Source organism: Gadus chalcogrammus, chromosome 14 (genome assembly GCF_026213295.1).
Source record: "Gadus chalcogrammus isolate NIFS_2021 chromosome 14, NIFS_Gcha_1.0, whole genome shotgun sequence".
Taxonomy (NCBI): domain Eukaryota; kingdom Metazoa; phylum Chordata; class Actinopteri; order Gadiformes; family Gadidae; genus Gadus; species Gadus chalcogrammus.
In genome coordinates, this window is record NC_079425.1 from 24,204,433 (window position 1) to 24,229,584 (window position 25,152).

The 25,152-nt window shown below is 45.1% G+C and overlaps 1 protein-coding gene across 1 annotated transcript; it reads right to left on the reverse strand.

Moving 5' to 3' along the window:
• Window positions 1–9,328: 9,328 nt before the first annotated feature.
• sall1a (spalt-like transcription factor 1a) lies at window positions 9,329–20,849 on the reverse strand. Its single transcript, XM_056607886.1, has 3 exons — window positions 19,997–20,849; window positions 10,663–14,072; window positions 9,329–9,790 (listed from the first exon to the last, which is right to left on the reverse strand). The coding sequence occupies exons 1-3, from the start codon at window positions 20,067–20,069 to the stop codon at window positions 9,350–9,352; spliced, it is 3,924 nt and encodes a 1,307-aa protein (XP_056463861.1). The 5' UTR covers window positions 20,070–20,849; the 3' UTR covers window positions 9,329–9,349.
• Between the last annotated feature and the right edge of the window lie 4,303 nt (window positions 20,850–25,152).

Genomic DNA, 25,152 nt, shown 5'->3' on the forward strand with positions numbered 1-25,152 from the left:
ATTTCTATCCCATTTATCTGCATCTCAACGTTTCCTGTAAATGTATTTAATACAAGCCATGCCTCAGTACATCTCCACAGTGATGTCCGGTGAAGTGTTTCCTCCAGATTAAACTATGAAGCATCAGAGCAGGCCGCTCCTGGGAGCGTTCTTATGTTACTTGTCACTTCTTGTGTTACATGGTAAAGGTCCAGAACAGTTGCTAGCGTTGTGAAAGGGATAAGAGGAACGCTATTAGCGTTAACATTGGGAACAGAAGATATACAAGCGACCAGGGGCTAGCCGCTAAGGCTAACTGGGTAACACCCGGTCGACAGCTCCGAGGTGAAGGTTAGCATACGCCAAAGAGGTCAGAGGTGAACGATACAGGAGTTAAGGACCCAGGGCTTCTCAGTCCTGTGGCCGGTGCGATAAAAGGGCTCTGGAGGTGATGGTTCAGCCCATCACCGCAGAGGAGTCCATATTGATCCGGAAGTGGGAGCAGAGATGGTTCGTCTCCTCCCCGCCGTGGGGTGGAGGGCTGGTCAGCAGTCTGCTACCGCGCCGCGGCGCAGAAACCAGTGCATCAGCAGGCTGCGGGATCCATATGATGGAAATTAAACGGCATAATCAAATTGTTTGCGTAACCATTTAGCATCTAATTTCCCCGAGTTGCCCGGGGGCCAGAACTGACCACTGGAGACCGAGCCGGTGGCGGCGGTAACAAAGTAGGGCAATAACTAACAGTGATTAGAGGAATATTGATGGGGCTTGACATACGGCATCCTGAAAAATGCTATTTGGTCAAGTAGCTTCAATAATTAAGTATATGAGGGTCAGTCGGGTTTTATTTGGATCGATTATTTAGTAAACAGGGGAGGCCTGGGAGAGCACTACAGCGCGTGGAGAAGTTATTTCATACCGCGGGTTGTGCAGCCTGGAAACACACTGGAGCATTTTATGCGCTGCCGATTTAGCGTCGTTAAAATCCTCACATGGCGGGAGATAGGCTCGCAGGCTGTGTTTCAACGTATGAATACCACAGAGGCTAGTGAAGTCACAAAAAGCATTTGTGATTTAAGAATTCTTCTTATTCATTACGAACAAAGTTATCCCTATTTCTACATGGTCTAACAAACACAGAGTAACAAAAACAATCGCTGCGTTTAACGTTGAGCCAGTGCAGTCATTGTGATGCAGTGGTTAAATATAAACTAGGCTAATCAGACGCTTCTTGCCCGATTGATTGATTAAACATTAACTAGCTAGATCTGGGATAGTTCCAGTTAATCACAGGTGGCACGAGCTAAACTGAGCATGAGGGTAGAAACGCATGGAGGCTCACCGTAGACTAACGGCAGAAAACAAATTCCCTACCACACGGACTTCAATTGTTTCCTGCAACAAACCCCAAAACAAATGTTTTTTCCTTAGAGTGCAGGCGCAGTGTCTGTCCATTTTCCTCGGGATGGAGTTAAAAAGGCTGAGAATCGCCCACACACCCACACATCTTCATATCAAACAGAACATCGTGGGAATCGCCGTGACCCGAAACAGTTCTTATCTCGCTTTCGATTACACACACTTCACAGGAAAAAAAAAGAAAAAGATTCCCCCCTGCCCATAACGAGACCTCCAGTGAGGAAACCGAACCAGGCATGAGGTAAGGAATAAAAAAAAGACTAATGTCAGCGTGAGTGAGTGGGCGGGCGGTGGAGGTGCACTGGTTTGATTCCGCTACACGAGATACCTCCCATACTGTGTATACTCCGACCATAGCCTGGCTCACACAGACACGCCACGCCGGAGCAGATCCCAATCTCCAGGTCTGACCTTCCTCAGTGTTCCCACAGTCAGTCAGGGACGGCGCGGTCCCATAACGTCACTGAATATTCATGGTACTGTACCGGGGCACTGGGCTTTGATGTCTCCCCTGTCGGGGTGGGTGGCCAGTACCCCTCCCCATGGATGGAGCCGCAGTCTAGAGTCTCACCGGCACCGGCATGAACCCACCTTGGTAACAAATGTTTCTTTTGTTACTTTTCTTTCTCTTCCGCATGAAAATACAACGTCAGAACACCCAGCCGTCAGCCCCGATGAAAGACGACGCACCGAACACAACAACGTTCTGTTTAAACAGAAATACATGAATACATAAACACGGGAGTTCATAACACGACCGACGCTGAAGAGATGAATTCGGCTGAAATGAAAGCACACATTTGAAGGGCTGTCCGGGCGCATCAGCGCCCAGGAGGTGACGCGGCCTGCGGCCCCACCAGGTGCCCTTGTTACTCCCAGGGTAAAAGATGACAAATTCAATAAACTCAAGCTGGTCTCTAGAGCAGTGCTCCCGGAATCAAGGGCCCCTGACAGCCCGCTGAAGGGCCCCTCACCTCCTCCTCCTCCTCCTCCTCTTCGTCTACGTTTTTGACGGTCCATAATCAATATCTCCGGGTTTTCTGAAAGCGTAACAGCGGGAGAGGGCACGGGCTGTCGTGTCTCGACCGCCGCCGTGAGAAAAAGGGATAAAAGATGAAGGGTGTGTGTCAAGGGTGCTGGGACTTAAGGTAAGGTTTGTGATGTAGGAAATTGAATCTGCGAGATGACATTAGCAGAGCGGGTCCACAGCGGGGCTGTTTGTGTCTAAGCCCCCGGTGCAGACAGCGCTGGGGTCGGGTTACCGGCCGTAATTCTGACGGGGAAAGGGACACAATCAGACTACTTAATCTGGGGGCCAGTCTCTTAAATGAAGAAAGTCGATCTGCCTTCATTCTACTGTACAAAGGAAGGGGGGGATATGTGTGATTCATCTCATAATGAACACTGGATTAAAATTCCTTTTAGGGGTAATGTCGTTTTAGTGTGTGTGTGTGTGTGTGTGTGTGTGTGTGTGTGTGTGTGTGTGTGTGTGTGTGTGTGTGTGTGTGTGTGTGTGTGTGTGTGTGTGTGTGTGTGTGTGTGTGTGTGTTTGTGTGTGTGTGTGTGTGTGTGTGTGTGTCTGTGTGTGTGTGTGTGTGTGTGTGTGTGTCTGTGTGTGTGTGTGTGTGTGTGTGTGTGTGTCTGTGTGTGTGTGTGTGTGTGTAGGGTGGGGATGGGGGGTCGTGTGAATAATCCATGCCCAGGAGTCAATACATCCAGCAGAAAAAACATTATAAAGAAAGAAAGGAATAAAGGAAGAAATAAAAAGGAATTAGCATCACAATCCGCTAAATGTCCCCATTGAGGGAAAAAGGCCTCCGATAGCACAGCCGTGCACTTTCAGCGCTCCGAACGGTGTAGTGGGAAACAAGGAGTCCAGTGGGAGACTCGTTGAGCAGGGCTCACCCCGATGGTCAGACCTCAGCCGCGGCTCCCGCAAGGATCCCATTTACTGATGAGGAAAACAGAGCATTGTCGTCCGTCATGCAGGCCTGCCCGCCTTAACACAGCATGTCCAGAGCCTCGAGGAGTCCAGTGGGCCGGGTTACCCCTGCAGACGAGCCATACATTAGGGGGGTCCACCTGTTTGTCTCCGTACTCCGAAGACACAATTGGTCATGAAACGCAATATGGGCCTGTGCCTCTCTCTCTCCCCGGACAAAAGGCTCGGAGCAGATGGACCGCCAGATAAATGACCTTGACGACTTATTCCAATGTTATCCTTAGACCCTGGAAGAAACACAAGTGGAGCTGTGAAGGAATAGACTGAGAGACAGAAAATTAGAGAATTGATGATATATTCACGTTTGTTGATCTCATTCTATAAATAGTCTCTGATTTTGTGTCTGTTCTAGGTTTGTGGATCTACAAACGGAGAGGAGAGAAGAAAGGAGAGACGGCTGTGCTTGGGTTTCAGTGAGCGCTGGTGTTCTTGTCTCTCGGCAGCGCTACATGCTAAAGACGGTCTCCTTTTTCCACAGGAAACGCTGTGGTTTGAACCACAGGAAGCCGTGACGGCGGCTGTGATGTCTCGACAACAAAAAGCTCCATAAAAATAAGAGCGCCTCGCAAGAAAGTGAATCGAGTTGCAGATGACTTTATTTATGATTATAATATTATTTGCAACGAAAATAAATGTATCATGTGAAACTGTGTTTTGTGTGTAAGAAAAGTGACTGTTGGTTGGTTAGTTGAAGACAAAGCAAAAAATAACATTCACAAAATGATGACGTTCACCAATTAACAACATTCACTGTTTAAGAAAAAGTCAAGAAAAAGAAGAGTGTCACACTTCACGCAACCGGATCTGAAAGGTGTTAAACACATTTTAGGCTCCATTTGGCTTTATTATTATTAAGAAGGTTGGCAAACCAAAGAGTCAATGCAATGTAAGACTTCACAATAAAAAGCCACACATTTCAACCTTTCATGTGCAACGATGGTGGTTTTCTATCCGGGTTTAATTTAGCGCGTCGTTCTTCACGAGGCAACATTTTTGTAACCCACTTCCCCCAGAGAGTTCCATACAGTGGCAGACCAGATCCAGAGAGCAGGTAATACACAGGAATACCTACGTGGTGATTCAGCATGTGGTAAACCACACATCCCGACAGCTGCTGCCAGTGTTTGCTGCCCCACCGAGAGAAACCCAAGCTTTGAAACACTACATGAACATAATATTTGTGCGTGGGATCCACTGTTTATCGGATGCATTCCCAGTGTGTGTTGATGGAGCTTGATATTGAGGCCATGGAATAACCTTCCATTGAGCCGGTCAATAACATAACCCCGGCCCCCCCCTCCCTTCATGTTTTCACATGAACACACTATGACAAGCATGTAATGTAAACAACCCCGGAGTGGCTGATCCTTGCAGCAGGTAGTGTCATTCACGTCAGGAGCTGTCACCTGCCAGTGAGTGACAGCTCCTATGTGTGTGTGTGTGTGTGTGTGTGTGTGTGTGTGTGTGTGTGTGTGTGTGTGTGTGTGTGTGTGTGTGTGTGTGTGTGTGTGTGTGTGTGTGTGTGTGTGTGTGTTGTGTGTGTGTGTGTGTGTGTGTGTGTGTGTGTGTGTGTGTGTTTGTGTGTGTGTGTGTGTGTGTGTGTGTGTGTGTGTGTGTGTGTGTGTGTGTGTGTGTGTGTGTGTGTGTGTGTGTGTGTGTGTCTGTGTACCAGGTGTGTGTGCATGTGTTCAGGGGAAGTAGCCGCTTGCCATTGTCCCCCCCCCCCCCCCCCCCAACATGTCTTTGATCCCCCCCCACCCCCCTCTGCTGCAGGTCAGAGCACCAGCAGGGGGTCCTCCCTGGGCCCCAGGGTTCGTGGATCAGAGTGTGTGTGTGGGGGGGTCGACAGCACAAGGAGAAGGGAGGCTTGGGGTGGGGGGGCGACTTTGACTCCTGCTGGAAGCTGAGCACAACCATGCACTATGAACGGTGAATAAACATGGCATTCGTTTAAAATTAAAGGTAAATTGATTAAATCGCCTGTTTAAGTGAAAGAGTACTGTCTAGATTATGAGGAGATGGGGAGGGACTTTCTTGAGGGACAGAACTTCATTCAGTGTATGGTCTATATCCATACACTGTATACACATGCAGCTGTACGTCTGTAACCATATACTGTACAGTTAACACATTAAACAATAGGTCTATAACCATATACTGTACAGTTAACACATTAAACAATAGGTCCATAACCATATACTGTACAGTTAACACATTAAACAATAGGTCCATAACCATACTGTACAGATTACACATTAAACTATAGGTCCATAACCATATACTGTACAGTTTACACATTAAACAATAGGTCCATAACCATATACTGTACAGTTTACACATTAAACAATAGGTCCATAACCATATACTGTACAGTTTACACATTAAACTATTGGCCCATAACCATATACTGTACAGTTTAACATTAAACTATAGGTCCATAACCATATACTGTACAGTTTAACATTAAACTATAGGTCCATAGCCATACAAAAAATGTTCTATAGGTTGCGGTAAATTAAAGTCAATTCAGGATTTTTAACTCTCTTGAGTCCTCTCAAAATGGTGGAGAAAACGTCAACAAAAAATCCCATGATGCATTGTGATGTGCAAGCCCTTCACACAGCATCGTATTAACCATGTATCTTACAGTCATTAAATAATAGGGCACTGATATTTATCATGACAATTATTTCTAAAGGATATTCAGGTTCCTGACCACATTGACGACAACAATGTCATCAACCATCCAACATCAACCAACACAACCTTTAAACACCTTTAAGCTGAACAATAATATTCCACATTGAGTGACAGAAAATTATTCATCATAATTGAATTATCATTTAATAATTCATGTAATGTCCTCTATGGCGATGTTTAGCATACATTCAGAAATATTATTTTCACAATTGTATGAATCTTATTAAATACATTTGTTTGCGTGTGTGTGTGTGTGTGTGTGTGTGTGTGTGTGTGTGTGTGTGTGTGTGTGTGTGTGTGTGTGTGTGTGTGCATGCGTGTGCGTGTGCATGTGAGTGCGTGCATGTGTGTGCACGTGCGTGCGCGTGCACTTTGGTACGTTGCTGTCCCATTGTCGGCCACTTGTGACACATGAATACCGAGCCGGTGAAGACGCACTGTGCGGGGCGAGGCGGACTGGGAGACAGCCCCACTCTGCTCTACACGCAGCGGTTGTGTTGTTTCCTCGTCTTCGCCACGGGGCTCCTCCTGCTGTGGTGCCGTCTGTTGTGAGGCAAATAGCCACTGCTGGGTGATGCCCCCAGTTGAAGAGATCAATCGTTCACATTTCTGCCACCTGAGAGTCGAAGGTCCCTGCGTAAGGCCTGTACCCCACGGCTCGGTCGATAGAGGATGGGGCCGAGAAGGAGCGCATCCATTAAACGCTCAGCATCTATTTATCATCTCTGCCGCGCCTAATCATTTCATTGTCAGCTTTGTTTTGCTGCTGGAACAGGAGGCAACATGGATATAGTACTTTGCTTTATGGATTTTCATGACTACACTCCCAAAGTTTAGACAGCATATAGGCCAATGTTTTATTTTATTTATGTTTTATTTACTATTTACAAGAACTGATAGACCTGTACAGTGTAGTGATGCAACCAACTTGGAATACATTTATGAATATAGCGAAGCAAGCATTATAATCGTACATAAGAATAATACCAATGGGTCTTCAACACATTTTATTATTAATGAATACAAATAATTCTAAAGTGATAGCAACGAATTGTTTAAGCTACAGGACTGAACAATTGCTTTCGGACTGAACAATTGCTTTCGGCATAAAACGCATCCAATTTCAAATTTAAGGATGGCCTGTAAAATAGGCTGTAATAATTGTTAAAATCTCGATAAATATGTTTTTAGTTGTTGTATTTGTATTAAACCCCAGAGGTGCGCAGTGGGGACAGATGTGTGTGCGGTTATGGGGCCCTCATCCCGGAGAGGAGGGGGACAGAGAGTCACGGATGTGATGCGATGTGTTTAATTAAAAGCAGCTGTAAAAATATAATAGACAAAATATAACCAGGAGGAAAAGAAAGGGTATGCTTTAATACCATCAAAGGCCTTTTTCCTTTGATAAGTTTGATCTCCCAGAACGATATGAGGCAGTCAGGGCGAGAGATGCGTTTCTTAAGAACATCTTCCACATAAAGGCGTTCAGACACCACCAATTGTATAGTTTTAACGAGTTTCTTTTAGTTTTCTTTTGAATAACGGTTAATAATGTGGACCACATTGCAAAATGTTCTGCAATTATATAAAACATGATATTATAATGATAACATTTTCAGGTATGTCTAACCCATACACAAATCTTAAAAATAAAATTCAAATTATTTATAACTTGAGGTCGTATTAGACCATCTATTAATGATCGTGAAACATATATTTTTATTTTACAAACTCTTCATTTGCATTAAGTGCTTTGTTTTTCTTAAACAAAATAAATGAGACTACCTATTCTAAGGCCAAAATATATGGCCTATTCTAAGGCCAAAAGATTCAGTGAATCCTCTTCAATCTAAAACAGGGAGAAAATAAATAAACACAGAAGACAGCGCATTTCTTTTGGAAAACTGTTGTATTTGATTATTAGAGTAAAGAATTACAGTATCTTAGTTGTTAGTAGGTATTAAAGTGTAGAGAAACTGGACCCATAATGATCTTCCAACTTTCCAAGAAAGTGCATGTAACAGTCCGAAAGGTTGTCAAACCTAATATATATTTATATTTATAAAAACACTATCATTTTGTCCCCTGGTCACACTGAACTTGTTTGTGTGTATAAGCTATATGTACATTTTGTTGTGAGGGAGTTTTTATTTCCACATCTGAATGTATTTACAGAAGTGTGCGTGCGTGTGTGCGCGTGTGTGTGTGTGTGTGTGTGTGTGTGTGTGTGTGTGTGTGTGTGTGTGTGTGTGTGTGTGTGTGTGTGTGTGTGTGTGTGTGTGTGTGTGTGTGTGTGTGTGTGTGTGTGTGTGTGTGTGTGTGTATGTAGCGTTGCATCTGATGTCAATGCGAATGCTAAGACATAGCAGCAATGTGGAGATCCAGTCGGGGCCCTGAAGCGTCGCCCTGTCCCGTACGAGTGGCGTCGTGTGTCCTAGGGTCCCCTCTTTTGCAAACGATTACGCTCTCAACCGCACAACTTAACACAACGAAAAACAATAAGATACAGAAAGAAATGTTAACTGTGGAAGTAAACAAAAAAGTAAAAAGTACAAGGGACAGAAACGAGGGAAACGAAAAAAACAGGTTAACACTAAAGAGGCCCTAGGAATGCAGCAAACACGTATGTCTTTTCTTCTTCCTTAAATAAAATAAAAAGTAAATAGCGTTCGAAGTTCCGTTGTTTTGTTTTTGATGTTTTTTCTATAGGTTGACATGAATACACAGATGTTAAACCGTCTAGAAGAAATCAGTGTACAAATATTTACAGCCAGGCTTTTTGCTTATTACACAGCTAAAGCATCACATGAACATTGACAGTTTTGTTATATCTAATACAGACGGAAAATAACTTAATGCCGAGTTAAGGTTATCTACTCAGATAGTTTCAAAAGCACATTTTTTAAGCACTCGTATACCCATTCTGGCTTTTAAACAAAGAAAACAAACTGTTAATGCTTCCACTTGGTTTCAAGCAAGGTTATTATCACTAATAAATAAGCTCATTAAAACTTTTACATGTTGTACATTGTACAAAAAAAGCTACTTGTCTTCACAACTGTCCGTAAAGTTTTCGACGGCAAGCCAAAGCACTTCCCATCAGTTCATTTTTTCTCGTGTTTGTCCTCGCCTGTTGTCGCCCTCCTCTCTCTACGTGTACAGTACGACCGCAGGGCCTCCGTCCTCCGTCCACGTACGAGCGAGCGACAGTCAGCGCCCCCCCCCCCCCCCCCCCCCCCCCCCCCCCTAGTTAGTGGCAATCTCTTTATTGTCCTCCATGAAGCGGGTGAACCGGAAGTGGGTCCCGTTCTCCGTGTTGGCCATCTTCTCCAGGCCGGCCAGAGCGGTGTTGGGGCCCGCCCCGTGCAGCTTGTCCAGGCTGCCCGTCAGCCCCCCGATGGGGGAGCTGCCCCCGTTCCCCAGGCTGCCGGACATGGACGGCACGCCTCCGCTCTGGATCACCGAGATCTCGTTGGCCTTCATGGCCAGGCCGCTGGAGAAGGCGGCGGCGTACTGGTTCCAGAAGCTGGTGGGGTCTCCGTTGCTGAGCCTCGAAGGCATGTCCTTCTGGAAGATCTCCGGGAACTTGATGGGGTTGGTCCCCAGGAAGGCCATGGGGCCGTCCACCGAGAGCCTACGGCCCCGTCTGGCCGGGGCGCTGTTCCACATGTGTGTACCCATGTGAACCTACAGAGAGAGAGAGAGAGAGAGAGAGAGAGAGAGAGAGAGAGAGAGAGAGAGAGAGAGAGAGAGAGAGAGAGAGAGAGAGAGAGAGAGAGAGAGAGAGAGAGAGAGAGAGAGAGAGAGAGAGAGAGAGAGAGAGAGGGCAGTAGAGAGGGAGCAGTGAGAGAGAGAGATGGAGAGAGAGAGACAGAGCAAGGCAGGAGACATTTAGTAATGTTTACAAAGTACGAGCTGCACACATGATGATGCAATGGAAAAAGAATAATGATGCCTTGGTTACAATTAAAATAGCTTGACACTCTGGATGTGAGCGCATGGCCTACTTATTATTGTGATTGGACGAGATACAAAGACTTTAATCTAAACCTTAATTTTCTCGTCTCGCGAACGGGCTGATGACGTTAAGAGCCAAGGTTTGCGGTGTCTGCCTCCATTGCTCAGACTTTAAATTGCATCTGCCATCTGACTCCTGCTGAAATATTTGCTTCAGCGGGACAACAATTGTCTCTATGTACATCTTCTTGTAGAGGATGAGGAAAACGGTGGAGAATGGTTGCCTCTAGTTACCGCCACTAATTATGTTAACTGCCCCTCTCCCAGCTGTTCTCAACTAATCACATTCTCCAGTTCCTACCTAATAATCATATTAATTGGGTGATTCAACCTTTCCGTCGAGGTCCCTGTTCCTCGGCAAGCTGTTTCAGTCATCCATAATACATGACCTCCCTCTAACACCTTGTCTATCGACAACTGACCGCTCGCCTCGAGGCCTAAATTGTACACCTACTATACTTCATCTACTTTCTGTGCTCATGAAGAATGCAGCTGGATATGGATGTAACATGGACGTAGATGGATGTGGCTTCCGGTCTTACCTTCAGGTTGCCTTTGGTGGTGAAGGCCCGGCCGCAGATGGAGCAGGCGAATGGCTTCTCGCCGGTGTGAGTTCTCTCATGGATCTGGAGGGCGCTGGACGAGGAGAAGGTCTTCCCACAGGTGTTGCAGTAGTGCTGCTTGGGAGTCCGACGTGGCGGGGCGTTGGAGAGCACAGGAGAGGTGGAGGCCGAGGAGGTGACCAGGCCGGGGGGCATCTCCCTGATCTCCGGGTGGAAGCTGCTGAAGAACCCGTTGACCTCCGGCTTGATGAAGGAGCTCACGGAGAGGAAGGAGGGAGTGGGGCTGGAGCAGATGCTGGTAGTGGAGGGCTCGAAAAGCTGGGAGGGCAAGTCCCTCATCTGATGCGTGAGCATATGCTGCTTCAAGTTGCCTTTGGTTGAGAAACCTCGATTACAAGCCGTGCAAATGAATGGTCGTTCTTTGGTATGGCTTCGATAGTGGATATCCAAGGCACTCTGACAAGCAAATGTCTTCCCACAGATGTCACAGGCTGTGTTTCTGATGGTGCTCCGCTCACGGAAGGGGAACATCATGCCCAGTGGTTCTTTCAAAGGATTGACAGATGTGAGGTCTAGTGCTCCTATGCTGGAAGGGTGAGAGTGCATGAGACTCGCACTAATGTGCTCCAGGGATAAGGCCCTCTGGTGCCTCTCTTCCAAACTGGGGGATTTACGCTGTTCTGGCTGCCCATTTGTGGGGGATGGGGCCTGCATGGAGGAGGTAGTTTCTGACACGGCTGGACTCCCAGGGCTTCGACTTTCACCATCCCCTCCCAGAGATGAAGAGTCATTGGTGAGGCAATCTACTTCCATCGAACCGTTCAACATTGCCCTCATACGGCTCATATGATGTTCGTCGGTTTCGTTATTCTGGTGGATGATCCCATGATGCTCCTCTCTGGCCCTGTCTTGCACGTCTTGGAGAGTCATATCAGGAGGAGTCGGGGAGTTGCACAGGCTGTCGTGGAAGGCATCGGCAGACCTGGGTGTGTCCGGCACACTGCCGTCGAGGCCCTCCTCCATGCCTTCAATGTCATCTGAGAAGGTGTCGAGGTCATCAAAGTTTGCCTCCTCGAAAGAGCCTGTGTCAGAGACCATGGACTCTGGGTAGCTGTCGGGCAGCGGGGTGTTTGGGATCTGCCCCCCCATGTGCATGCGAATGTGCTGTTGCAGAACCACAGCGTTAGTGAACTTCTTCTGACAAATTGGGCAGGAGTGCTGGACTCTCAGAGGAGGCATGGCCCTATGGACACTGTAGTGAGTTTTCAGATTACCCTTTGTGGTGAACGCCCTGCCACAGACTTTACACTTGAATGGCCTTTCCCCGGTGTGAGTGCGGTAATGCATTTTCAGAGCACTCTGACAGCTGAGTATACGGTGGCAGATGACACATTCATTTGGGTCCGTCACTTTTCTGTCAATGTTCTCCACGAGCTGTTGTAGCTTTGAGGTCTCTGAACCTTGGAGGGGATCCAGAATGCCCCCAAATGGGAACTTAGCCTTGAACTGATCAGACATGAGAGGCATTAGAGGGTTGGTCATCATTGGGGGGCTGTTTGATGTGGTGTACTCTGCCATACTCTCAAAGGTAGAGCTCAAACTTGCTGGAAAGCTTGAGGAATGACTGCCTTCTTCAGATTTCCCGTTTGAGGTAGGCAGGGTTGCACTTTCTCCCTCTTCCGATGCGCCATCATTGCTCTTGGTCGACAGATCAGCACCTGAGTCATTCTTTGATGCTATCGAAGGGCTTGTTATGGCTATGGAATGATCCTCTTTTTTAATGAAATGTGGTAGGCTAGGCATCGTTGGTGGCAGCAGCATGCCAACAGATGAGGTCAAAGTTGACAAGACTGGTTTGCTGTCCAGCCAGCTGGTGACAGGCTTTTCAGGGGGCATAGACATACCATAGGGAATACCTGTGTTTGTCGGTATGTTATCTAAATGTTCAGGAACGGGATATGGGTTCATCTGAATGTGTGGGTACTTATCTTTATGTCGCTGGAAATGGACCTTCAGGTTTCCACGGGTGGAGAAGCGGTTTCCACAGATGTTACACTTGTATGGTCTTTCCCCGGTATGTGAGCGCAAGTGGATCTGCAAGGCGCTGTCGCTCCCAAAGACCTTGGCACAGAACCTGCACTTATGCTTAAAGAAAGCTTCCTCTGAGCTGCTCTTGTGTTCAAAAGAAGTTACGTTTGGTGGTTTGCCTTTCCTCTGTTGCGCCAGTGCTGCTAATGAACTAAGGTCTTCAACAGTGGTGCCAACACTCGGGAGAGTGCTCGAAAACATAGAGTTGCCAGGTGGGGGCTGAGGTAGAAGTGGATTCACTGCAGAATTGAACAGGCTACCTATCCCAAATGCTGGCGTAGAGGACTTAGTAAGTGAGGGGTTGCTAAGTTGAGAGTGGAGGCTGCTTAAATGAGTGGGCCTCTTGTCAGAGGAATGGGCATTGATTGTTGTTGGCCCTAGTGTGCTAATGGTCTGAGATGTCTCACTTCTGCCAGGGTTAGGCTGAGGTAGCTGTGCTGCTGCGGCCAGCTGTTTGAGGCTGCTGATACTGGCTGACTGACTAGCCAGGCTCTGTGCGAGGCCCGCGGCTGCTGCCAGCTGCTGGGAGAGATGGGAGCTCAGCGTGGTCAGTGGGCTGGCAGTGGACCCCATTGTGCCTGGAGTAGAACTTGGGGGTGCTTGCATTTCAGGAGACTGCGATGCCAGTAGCAATATGTGGTGGCGGATCTGCTCGATGAGCTGCAGCTGGTGGATCTGTTGCTGCTGCAGCGCGAGGAGCTGCTCCATCAGAGCGGGCACGGCCACCCGTGGTGCCCCTGGGGTACGGGTGTCCTGGGAGAACTGCGCAACGGCCACTTTGGTGCTCTGGAGGTTTTCAATGATGACGTTGCTGTTGATCATGGAGAAGCTTCCCAGGCCGGTCAGTTTGCCGAGCTGCGGGGGCTGAGGGGCGGTGATAACGGAGGTAGCTGAGGCGGGACCTGAGCTCTCCCTGCCACCGTGGTTTCCGTCGCCGTCGTCGGGGCTCCCGGGTTCCGTGTGACCGCCCTCCTCCTCATGGCCACTGCTGACGTCCACGTCCATGGATTCTGCTTTATCGAGTGTGATGGACTCCAGAAGGTCACTGCCCTCAGCCTGATCGGTGGTATTAGCCGTGTCATTCATGGGGTCGTCGGGATTATGGGGGGGGGATCCGGGTGAGAAGGATTCGGCCGGGGAGGCGGGATTTTCATTCACTATCAGAACTAATTGATTCTTAGTGCAATTCTTCTGGTGTTCTTCAAGATCCGATATCTCAAAGAACTCGGCGCAACATCTGCCGCAGACGTGGGCATCTGACTCCTTACAGGGGGGCTCTTCTGAGCAATGCTCTGTGTCCCCTGAAAAACAAAGAGGGGAAATAGGGGATTAGTGATTAGAAATGTTTTACAGCTGAAGAAGCAGCTTTATCTCCCCACATTCCATTGTGGTTAATCTTAAGTTAATCAGTTTTGCACATATCCCCTTGATGTGTTCACAAAAACAAGCACTGAAAAGCAACAATAAGCCACATAAATGAGAAGGAGCCCCCATACACTGGGTCCGCTTCTGTTACATGATAAGAGGGGAAACAAAATCAATAGCACTACTCATATATTGCTGAAAAGTGATCTTTGAAGATGTACATCTGGGTTTCATCAGTCCGATAAAAGGGAATCATTTTCCACAGAGAATCCATGAAAATGTCTAATACTATGAGGTAAGGACATTTGGCTTTAATGAAATTTCATAGAAGGGCATTGATTTCCTATATTCTCTGCCCTTCAAAGTCCACATCTCCACTTGCTGCAAATCAAGCATTTGAAAGACTTGTTCGACTTTCAATTGCTGTCAACTTTGCTCATTTTCAGCTAACTATGGCCATCTTGGACAGGTTATCTATACAACCAAAGTAATTTGTTTCTGTTGAGGCTGCAATCACAGCAGGAGACGTGAACGACTGAGCCTTAGGTTACTGGATGGAATCAAGAAGGTAACAAGACCAATGCAACGTGAATATCCACTACACCCATCAAAATCCACAGCGTATTTTCCATGCACTTCAAAGAGATTTGACCCTATCTCAAATTAATCAATTGCATACCTCTTTTTTTAATCAATTACTGAAAAAAAAGTTTACGTATAATTCAATCTTTCAAGCATATCCAGTCTTATTTTTTTACTTAAAAAAATAGATTTAAAGGTAAGTATGAATAACCGAGCCACCGTGATTGAGAGAAAATGCAAAGCACAACTGCCTCCAGGGCCATAGGGCTGCTGGGCTTTCTGTCCCAGTAAAACATTGCTGTTTAACATACAAGTTGATTTACAAATTGCATTCTCTATGAAGCCTTTTCATCGTGGCTCTGGCCTCTCAACATTTTCATCAGGGGCGAGGATTCATTTGCAAATGAAACTCCGGAGAAGTGCAGCCCTGCCCCACAGAGAGACAGGATGCCTTCCCATTGTTCCCAGCATGGGAGCGGCGAGATGGACAGCACAGCCTTGCCCTGCTCATCTCAGCCGACTCAAAGCAGATCCTGTTTAATTCAGGGATTATCTCCCTCAATGTTTCTCTGCGCAGGACATCAGATAACACAAAGTTGCCATGACAGCAAACCCGGGCCCTCACACCACCGAACCATGCACACAGGGTGGCGGGGAGGGGGGAAGATTCCACTTTAATTATAACTTTTCATGTGACACCCCTCCTTTTCACCCCCCACCTACACACACACACACACACACACACACACACACACACACACACACACACACACACACACACACACACACACACACACACACACACACACACACACACACACACACACACACAAACACGCAGTCAGTTGAGTGTGTGCGTGGCACAACAGTGTTAATCGTGGAACGTGTGTTTGATTTATCATGTGAGAAATGTGAGGCTTATGCAAACACCTTCCCACTGTGCTGACTGTGTACACAAGTTAGTGTGAAGAAAACGGAGTCAGGGATTTATTCAAAAAATGTATTCATGAAATGAACTGCAATGGTGAGAATTAGATGGAAAGGTAAAAACTAAAATCAAGTGTGTGATTGTGTGAGTTTGTGTGTGTGTGTGTGTGTATGTATGTGTGTGTGTGTGTGTGTGTGTGTGTGTGTGGGTGTGTGTGAGTGTGTGTATGCATGTGTGTGGGTGCGTGCATGCATGCATGTGCAAACGTGGGGTGCAATACTAATGGATATACATTACTTAGATGACTTGTTACATGCAATTAACACGTTTATCCAACGTTATTTTAATTATATTATATTAAATAAAATAAAAAAATCCTAATGTTTTTTAAACAATTGAGTTGTATTAGGTTGCATCAGAGTTGCAAAAAAATATTAGTGTAGTTAAAAATGACAAATTGTGAGATTTTACAGGTGCCCATATTCCATTTAAATGACCACTGATATTATGTTTCTGATTACAATATAAAAATAAATATAAATTAAATATTTATAAAACTAAATAAATGCTTTTATAATAAAAGCAACGCACCGCAAATTGATTCAAGGAAATCCGTCACCGTATTTTTAATGCAGCCGCTCTACGTTGATGTTCACTTTATTTAAAATGTATGCCTCAGGCATATCTTCGCTTGTCTTTCTTCGATTCGTCTGTTTTTTCATCACCACATTCAATTTAAAAGCTGCACACAGATGTAACAGCATCTTAATAAGCATACAGCATTACAGCGAATGCAATACAGAGAAAAACTGCTGCATGGAAGTTGAAGAATTCAACATGCTTTTAAGAACCGACATGTAGAGCAAGTGCAGATGCAATCATTAGGCTTAATTCCCGAAATAGCAAAGGATTATCTCCGGGTAAGAAATAAGATAAGGTCAAGTCAAGTCACTGTGAACACAACCTCTCTGACACGTATGTACAACATTTACAAAAAAACAAACGAGAAATCAACGGAGGCAGGTCAGAGACGTAGAAAGTTCTCAGGACAGATGCTCAGAGAGTCTCGCTGAAAGAGCAAGAACACAAACGACGAAGAGTACAGAAGAATAAGAGTTAACAGAGAGCTCTGAAAGTTCCTACATTCTCCTTCTGTCTGCAGGGGGCTGACACACACCTCTGGAAACCGCAGAGCGCGAGAACTTCTCCACGCAGGGTCGGTCCACCATCTCGTATCCAGCCTGCCTGCAGCTCCCTCCCTTCCCCTCTGAACACTAGATGGGCTTCCGCCTGGTCCTCAGAACCCAGCAGTCCTGCACTAGTGACACACGCTCCACGCCTAGCAGGAGAGGAGGTGGGGGCCCCAAATGAAAACAAGTCCTTCTGGCTGGATCTAGACTTCCGCTATCTAAACATTGGCAAAACTACAAGCGACTGAATCTCTGTCGTTTGTCGGGGACCCACGCTATGATGCCATGGTGTCTGGTGGTGGTGGTGGTGGGGGGCCTGTGATAGGGCCAACACCAAACACTGATAAGGACTCACTTACTCGGGAACACAGAAACAAGTCAAACATGCATTCACATACACACACACACACACACACACACACACACACACACACACACACACACACACACACACACACACACACACACACACACACACACACACACACACACACACAGGCAAACACACACACACACAAACACACACACACACACACACACACATACCAACAAACATACATGCGCGCGCACACACACACACACACACACACACATACCAACAAACATACATGCGCGCACACACACACACACACACACATACACACACACACACCCACACACACACATACACACACACACACACACACACACACATGCATAGGGTTGAGCACACATAAACAAATATACAAATGAGCACACACACACACACACACACACACACACACACACACACACACACACACACACACACACACACACACACACACACACACACACACACACACACACACACACACACACACACACACACACACATACACACACACATGCATAGGGTTGAGCTAAATAAATGTTGGAGGCCTCACTAAGTTGCCTGTGGTTTGAGCAGCATGGCCGGTGATGAGGTGCAGGGGAGCAAACAGGGCCCTGAACTCTTCTCACCTCCAAACAGAGGGACGCTAACAGAGGTTAGGACAGCTCACGTCCCTCCCTCTGCGATGGTCTCACTGTTTCACAATGACAGCCGCCCTTGGTTCCACTGTTTCGTCTTCTGCGTGCATGTGTGCGTGTGTTTTTTTTTTTTTAACCTTCCATGTTTAATCACGACAACAATCGATAGATTGGAAAGATAAGGATATGACTCATAGCCCTCGCGTGTGTGTTATTTAATATAGGTATGGTATCGACGCATTTGGAAGCCGTTGATTTGCTGACGATAGCGATAAATATCCTATTGTCTTTCGTTGGTGATTGAGTTAAATTGTTTCAATGGACCTTCACGCACGACCTGAACAAAAATCGTAATTAACTACACCGATGTGGCGTTTCCCAAGAGCCATTCTCCAACCGTCAACCATTTCACCACGGGAGCCTTTTCACCTTTTAGTGGTAAAAGTAAATAAAAATATATAATTGTTCAAAGCGCAAAAGATTTGTTTTTAAGAGAATACTAAATAGACTTGAATTATTAACTCCAAAATAATTTCAGAATCGACACTCATAGATTATCAAGTGAACGGACAAATTATTAAATATTATGAATCTTTAGGCCGAACTGTAGAATCCCAGGGCTCTTCGTGTGAGTGTGAGGCGGATAAAAACATGTCCCAAGAGTGTCGGACGCCTACTAATATTAAAATCCATAACTCTATAATGTTTAATATTAACCATAGGCCTTTTTTGGATGTACACTGACGATCGTTTATTAATCATAATAAGCAGACCTATTTGTTCTTATTGTTGAGTAAAGGCCACGAACCTTAAGAGTGGATTGAACCAGTCGATGGATTTTAATTTGCATACACCCGAATTAAATTTCGTTCAGCAATATTTAGGATTAATGTTGACGTTGATATTTAGTTCAGGGGGCAATTTTAAAGTACACTTTTTTATCGGTTCGATGCTGTAACGACCAACATATAGGAACTAGGCTGCAGGCCCACGGTGCTCAGAGCTGCTTACACCGTCAGAGGGAACCAGCAGATGGGTCCAATGCGGCGGGACACGGGACATTTGGTTTAATAATAGGCCTCACTAAAAACACTATTTCTTAGCAGCTCTACACAACATAAAAATATCAAATTAAGTAGCGCTTGGAGGCAGGTAGCTCTTAAAAATAGCTGAACTGAAGACGGTTCCATCGGTGCGCTAAGTGGATGGCCATTCGACATAGTAGGCTTATTGCAAAGTTGATTTAACAGTAAAACCTGGCAGGGGAATAAATCCGGGAGGGCAAGGGGAGAGCTAACGTGAGAGAGACCGATAAGGCTGGAGATACTTAAACATTGCTTTACACCTACACATTCATAACTTTATCTTATTTGAAAGAAAGGTTGCATTATCTCGGGGTGGTCTTTACAAAAGGTCCAAAAAGAAAAGACTATGATTCGAGCTGGACAAGGACCGCATCTGGCACGCAAGGCGACCGCGGACAGCCTACCCCTGAGTGTCCCCGCTCCATGAAGTATGTTTGTCCACGAATAATAACCAGGGGAATAGAAACTTCTAGATTCGGTCTAAAACGACTGCCGTACAGGCCTGTGTGGCAGTATGGGGTGAACCGTGCGTTGATCCATCGTGGTGCAGTGGGGAGACTTATGTCGAGCAGAGTTTGGAAGAACAGATAGTTTGATTCAGAGATACACTGGGCAAAGCGTAATGGTCTAGTGTTTCGGTGTGGGAAGTGAATACTGTCTAAATGTACCTTTATACGAGTGGAACACTTATACTGCATATTAGTGATACCAGAAGGTTTAACTCGCGAGCGACAAAAAGATAACTTTACGCAAAGTCGGATTTAAGTAAAGTCGAAGCCACTGGAGAAAATCTTGTGTAGGAGCAATATCACCACGAAGTTTAAAAGGATCATTTTATATCCAAAAGTAGGCTTCTATAAAGTATAACGTTGCGTAAATACAACTTTTACGCATAACAAACCTCCCTGTTCGTGATTAAAAACCAGTAGGCTACTGGCTGTCCACGTATATCCGACGTGTTAATCACACCGTCCACCATCACCATAATGTATAAAAAACACGGAACCCAACAAGATCTAAAAGCCCCAAAACGGTGAGAAATGTGGAAGCTTGGATGCAGAGATAAGTAGGCAGTATGCACTCACCATTGTGCTCCGATAAGGGCACATGAGGGTCGGTCTGGAAGTGTTGCGGCTTCGCTTGTTTCCTCCGCGACATGCTGGCTGGCACATCAGCGAGCAAAGAATAAAAAATGACTAAAAAATCTCCTCAAAATTACCAAACTCCAGCCCATCCACCGCGCATGTGCCCCGTTATGATTATCAATAATGCTCTGCGATTAATCATACGGGGGCTTCTTTGAAAGGCGATTGGCACCTCGCCAGCCCCCTATTCAAATGAAGTCTCTTTAATCAATTAGCTCCTGATTTGCTGGGGACTCTTGTCTCTCTCTCAGCTCCCACCCAATGAGTTGATCTGTGCAGGAAGAAAGGCTGGGTTTTCCAACTCCCTTTGGATACAGTTTAACCCTTCTTAGCAACCAGCTGGTAGCCTCCGCGTAAAGCTTATCTCGACTACTAGTGGAATGTCATCGCAGTGAGTCTGTGGAGCGCGTCTTTCATATTCAACACGCAGCGAGGAGTCGCTCTTCAAACGGATCGGGCCAAGTTGCTCGCCACGGAGATCGCCGGGATCTCCCGAAGTTCTTTGCCTCAGACTGTGGCCACAGTTGTTGTGACAACGTCAACCGCTCGTCCAGATAACAGTCGCTGTAATTCAGATCTTTATGTTTTACAAAGACACCTACTCTCCGCCGAGCCTCCGGATAGACCCAGCGCACTTCCAGGTTGAGCCGAGCGACATCCGTGCGTAATAGCACCGTACGCGTTCCCAAAGTCCGGGCTGTAGGCTACAGAATGTCCCAATCGGTTTCATTTGATTGTTGTAGAAGGGGGTTAGTAACACGTTTCATCACACACTGCATTCCACGAATAAACAAACTTTGAGGGCCCGTGTAGCACTGTGAGAATTATTGAGCCCTGCCCATCTCTGCTTTGATTGGCTGAGCGGCTTTTCTATCACTGGTCTTCGAAGATGCAGCCCCCCCCCCCTTCCGCTCCCATCCCCTCCCTCTTTCCCTCACTCGCCGCTCACTGCCTTTCTCTCCTCTACGGTTGCGCACACCGAATCTAAACGTTTAACCGGTGAGACAGCCGTCGACCGAAACCAGGAGAACGCGAACCGCGATTAATAATTTGAATCGAATTAATAGACGGCGGTTGACATTTCTTCCCACATTTTTTCCAGCAGTTTACAGGACCGTAGACTTCATCTACCGAACGTAAATGTGTTAACGGAGCGCAGAGCGTCGCTTCGCGCTGGTTGAGACACCACGTTGTGTGTGTCGCCTGATAGTCTCTGCCGCTGCCGGCCACTTTCAGACCCACTTCACGTGCCCAGGCCAATTGTACAGCGATGTATATATATTTATTTATGCATGTATATGTATTATACAACATTCACTAAAGAGCTGTGAAGAATGTTGATGTTAATGTAATATACCATTACAGAAACTGTGTTTTTACTGTAATAGCCTACAGTAATGTACACTTTGGGGAAGAAAATGTGTAATTTTTTAACGTGATTGAAACAATAATAGCAATAATAATAATACTAATATTGATAATAATAATAATAATAATAATAATAATAATTATAATTATTATAATAATTATTATTATTATTATAGCAGTTATAATAATATAATGATATAAAAAAAAATGCTATTAACAGCTCAAATGATTGACTAATAGGGGGCTGTCATCGTTGAGGTGTGTTTTAAGAGGGCAAAAGGTCCCTGAGGAAGTTGTGGCGGTGGCCCGGGGCCAGGGGAGCCGCTGAAAAAGACAAACGAAGCCCTCAGCCCGGCTGATGTTGAGAAATGAAGATAATAACGCTACTATAGGTGATGCTTGGGATGCCATTATTTTTCACTGAATATTTAAAGAGCAGCTGCGGGCTAGATGGATCTGGTGCTGTCTTGTGTCAGCTATCTTTTAGCACGACTAGTCTTACTGTTTACTTATTTATGACAAAGGAAAGAGCATGAAAAATAATAATAAAAGAGTCTTGAAGTGATCTGCGCACAGAAGTCACAGAAGAATATCATAATGATAATTATACTATTAACAACAAAATAATGAAAATACCTATAATGTTAATAATTATAATAATATCAACAATATTGTTTGGTCTGTTTTTAACTTCAAATTAATTTATCAATTGATAGAAATCAAGGCTACGTTTCCCCACGCGTATACGTGAACTGAATTGAAGACAGCAGACGTTCATTAGCAGGGGAAAACGTGTATCGGTGTAACGGTAATAAACCAACGTGCACCAACGTGCGCCAAACATGCATTTGCTTGGGAGGAAAAGGTTCTGCAATATTGTAATGTCCCAGGCGGGAAAATCAATGGGCAGTTAATTGATGTGAGTGTTGGTGTGAGATTGTAAACAGGGTGATTTGCAGGGCAGCGGAGCGAGCGACGTTTTAAATGAGCTCGGGACGGAGAGGAGAACAATCAGGGGCAGAATGACGCAAACGGCCGCCGTCCGGGAACCGGCAGCACTAAACAACAACAACAAACTAACTTTACAACTGGATCGCAAATATATATAAATTTTAGGCAATATCAAATGTAACCCTGATAATTCATAATTAACCAAACATAATGTCTAATTTGGACTTAGGATTTAATACAAAAATAATGCGTTATTAAGACGACTCAGAGAAATAGAGTGGATTGGGAAATAAAACAATCTGCTCCGAATGTGCACCGAAGAGAAGCGCGTGCACGTCACGAGTGAGTGGGGTGGGGGGGTCGGGGGTTGGAGTGACAGAAGCCATGGGACGATCTGGCGCGGAAAGCACGCGCGTCTGTTACGCGCAATCAATACGACGCGGAACATATCAGGAAAGGTCCCGCGTGGAGCCATCATTCACTGTTATCACTGACGTCCAATAATTGATCATGGCTCAGAAACACAGAGCGTTTGACCGCATAATTGAATAGTAAACGAACTCCGGGAGCCCCCGTGGGGTATGATACCCCATCCCGCGAGGTTTTCTCCTCTCCAGAGAGGGTTATTGGTGTGACACTGCCGCATTCAACATGTGGTGGGGTCACTATTCACACGTTCACTCAGAAGTCGGGGAGAAAAAAACGTGGAACTTTTTAATAGAGCTTCTTCTGGGAGGGTGTTTGTGTGCTTGTTTGTGTGTGTGCGCGCAAGTGCGTGTGTATTGGTCGTTCTCTGTATTTGGATATATGCTGTATGTATTGCGTTTGTCTTCATACATATTACCATAACGGACCCAAAAGGCCTGATGTATCATCTATATATATATATATATATATATATATATATATATATATATATATATATATATATAGGCCTATATATAAAACATAATATAATATATTATTCTTTAATTGCATTGCATAAACTCAAACCAAGCATAAATTCCCAGCTGATAGATAGAGCTGTGAGCATATAGAGGGGAGCTGTCGTGTCCAGAAGTGGATATTTCTGTTTAAGGTCTTCATTCATGTCGTGATCGCTTGTAACTGTAAATATAGCCTACAGGAAGAGTGCAATCCTTACTCATATACCTCATTTGTTTCGTTTTTTTCATTCAAGCAACGACTAAGATCCCAACGTCACTGTAAGATGTGTTCATGACACCTGCTGATAATCATCTTTAGTTCGGTTCTTGTTAAAAGTGATAAACCTATGTTTCAGTTTTAGGTAAAACTTAAATGGAGGACATGTAGGCCTACGAGACAAATTGTACATGATGTGTAGTCTACTTGAACTACAATACATATCAAAGCATCAATGTACTTACAGGGCACTTGTAAATACACTTATCTAATATATTATAATAACACTTATAACCTAAGGTGTACACTTAAAAGGATACGTTTATGAAGTGAAATTGTGTGTGTGTGACTTCATAATATTTTACTGTATGTATAAATATTGTATTGTATATAAGGACTGTATAAGTAATCTACGTATTATGTGTGTGCATGTGTGTGTGTTTGTGTGCGTGTGTGTGTGTGTGTGTGTGTGTGAGTGTGTGTGTGAGTGTGTGTGTGTGCGTGTGAGAGAGAGCTTTGGTGCTAAAAAACATTACATTTGCATGCAGACTTGCTTTAATACATACTATGGCAACGACATTAATTAGGGGAATGCATAACACTATCCTCATGAAATGTAGAGAACTAAAATACATACTTTAAAGCCTAAATAAATAATTAAAGCAAAACTAAAGACTGGACCAATACCGACGCGTTCAGAACAAGCAACTCATAAATATTCAAATCCTGCCCCACACCATCCTAGGTTTGGCGTCCCGCTCGCTACTTTAGACGATGCCTGGAGAATAACAACGAGTTGGATCATTCGTCCATCTAGGTCAGCTGCAGTAGTGCGCGTTTGTGTGTGGGCGTGCGTGTGTGCTTAATTACGACTCCCCCACAGCGGCAGACATGGTTGTGAGTGTGAGTTACGGGAATGTATAGCCATCTAAATTAATGTATAGATAAAAAATCTATATCTACCTCACATATTTTATATCCACAAAGATAAGTGTATATAAATGTATACAAATATATAAATATTGTTAAATCTATTATTATCCTATTTTATTAATACTCTTATATGAACAGAATCAATAAAGAAGTTACAAATAAACATTTCCAAAAAAGTATTAACATTTATAAAAACGTTAAATCAAAGTCAAAATAATTAATAGCAGCACACACTCATCCACACACACACACACACACACACACACACACACACACACACACACACACACACACACACACACACACACACACACACACACACACACACACACACACACACACACACACACACACACACACACACACACACACACACACACACACACACACACACACACACACACACACACACACACACACAAACACACACGTTATTATCAACAATGTGTTTATCAAGAAGTGGCGGTCCTCATTTATAGCGCGCTGACGTCTTACAAAAGGATTTAGTCCTTGATTAAAAGCTTTTGCTAAAGCTGGCTGCGTGCACGTATAAAATAAATACATACACAAGACAGGGAGTCACGGCACTGGTCAGTAACCCTCTTCAGCTTTGTTCTCCACGTTAAGCAGCATGCCCTGGTAATGTTTTAAACATCAAATCATCTTAAAGCTGCCCTCACACCTCCCCACAACACACAGCG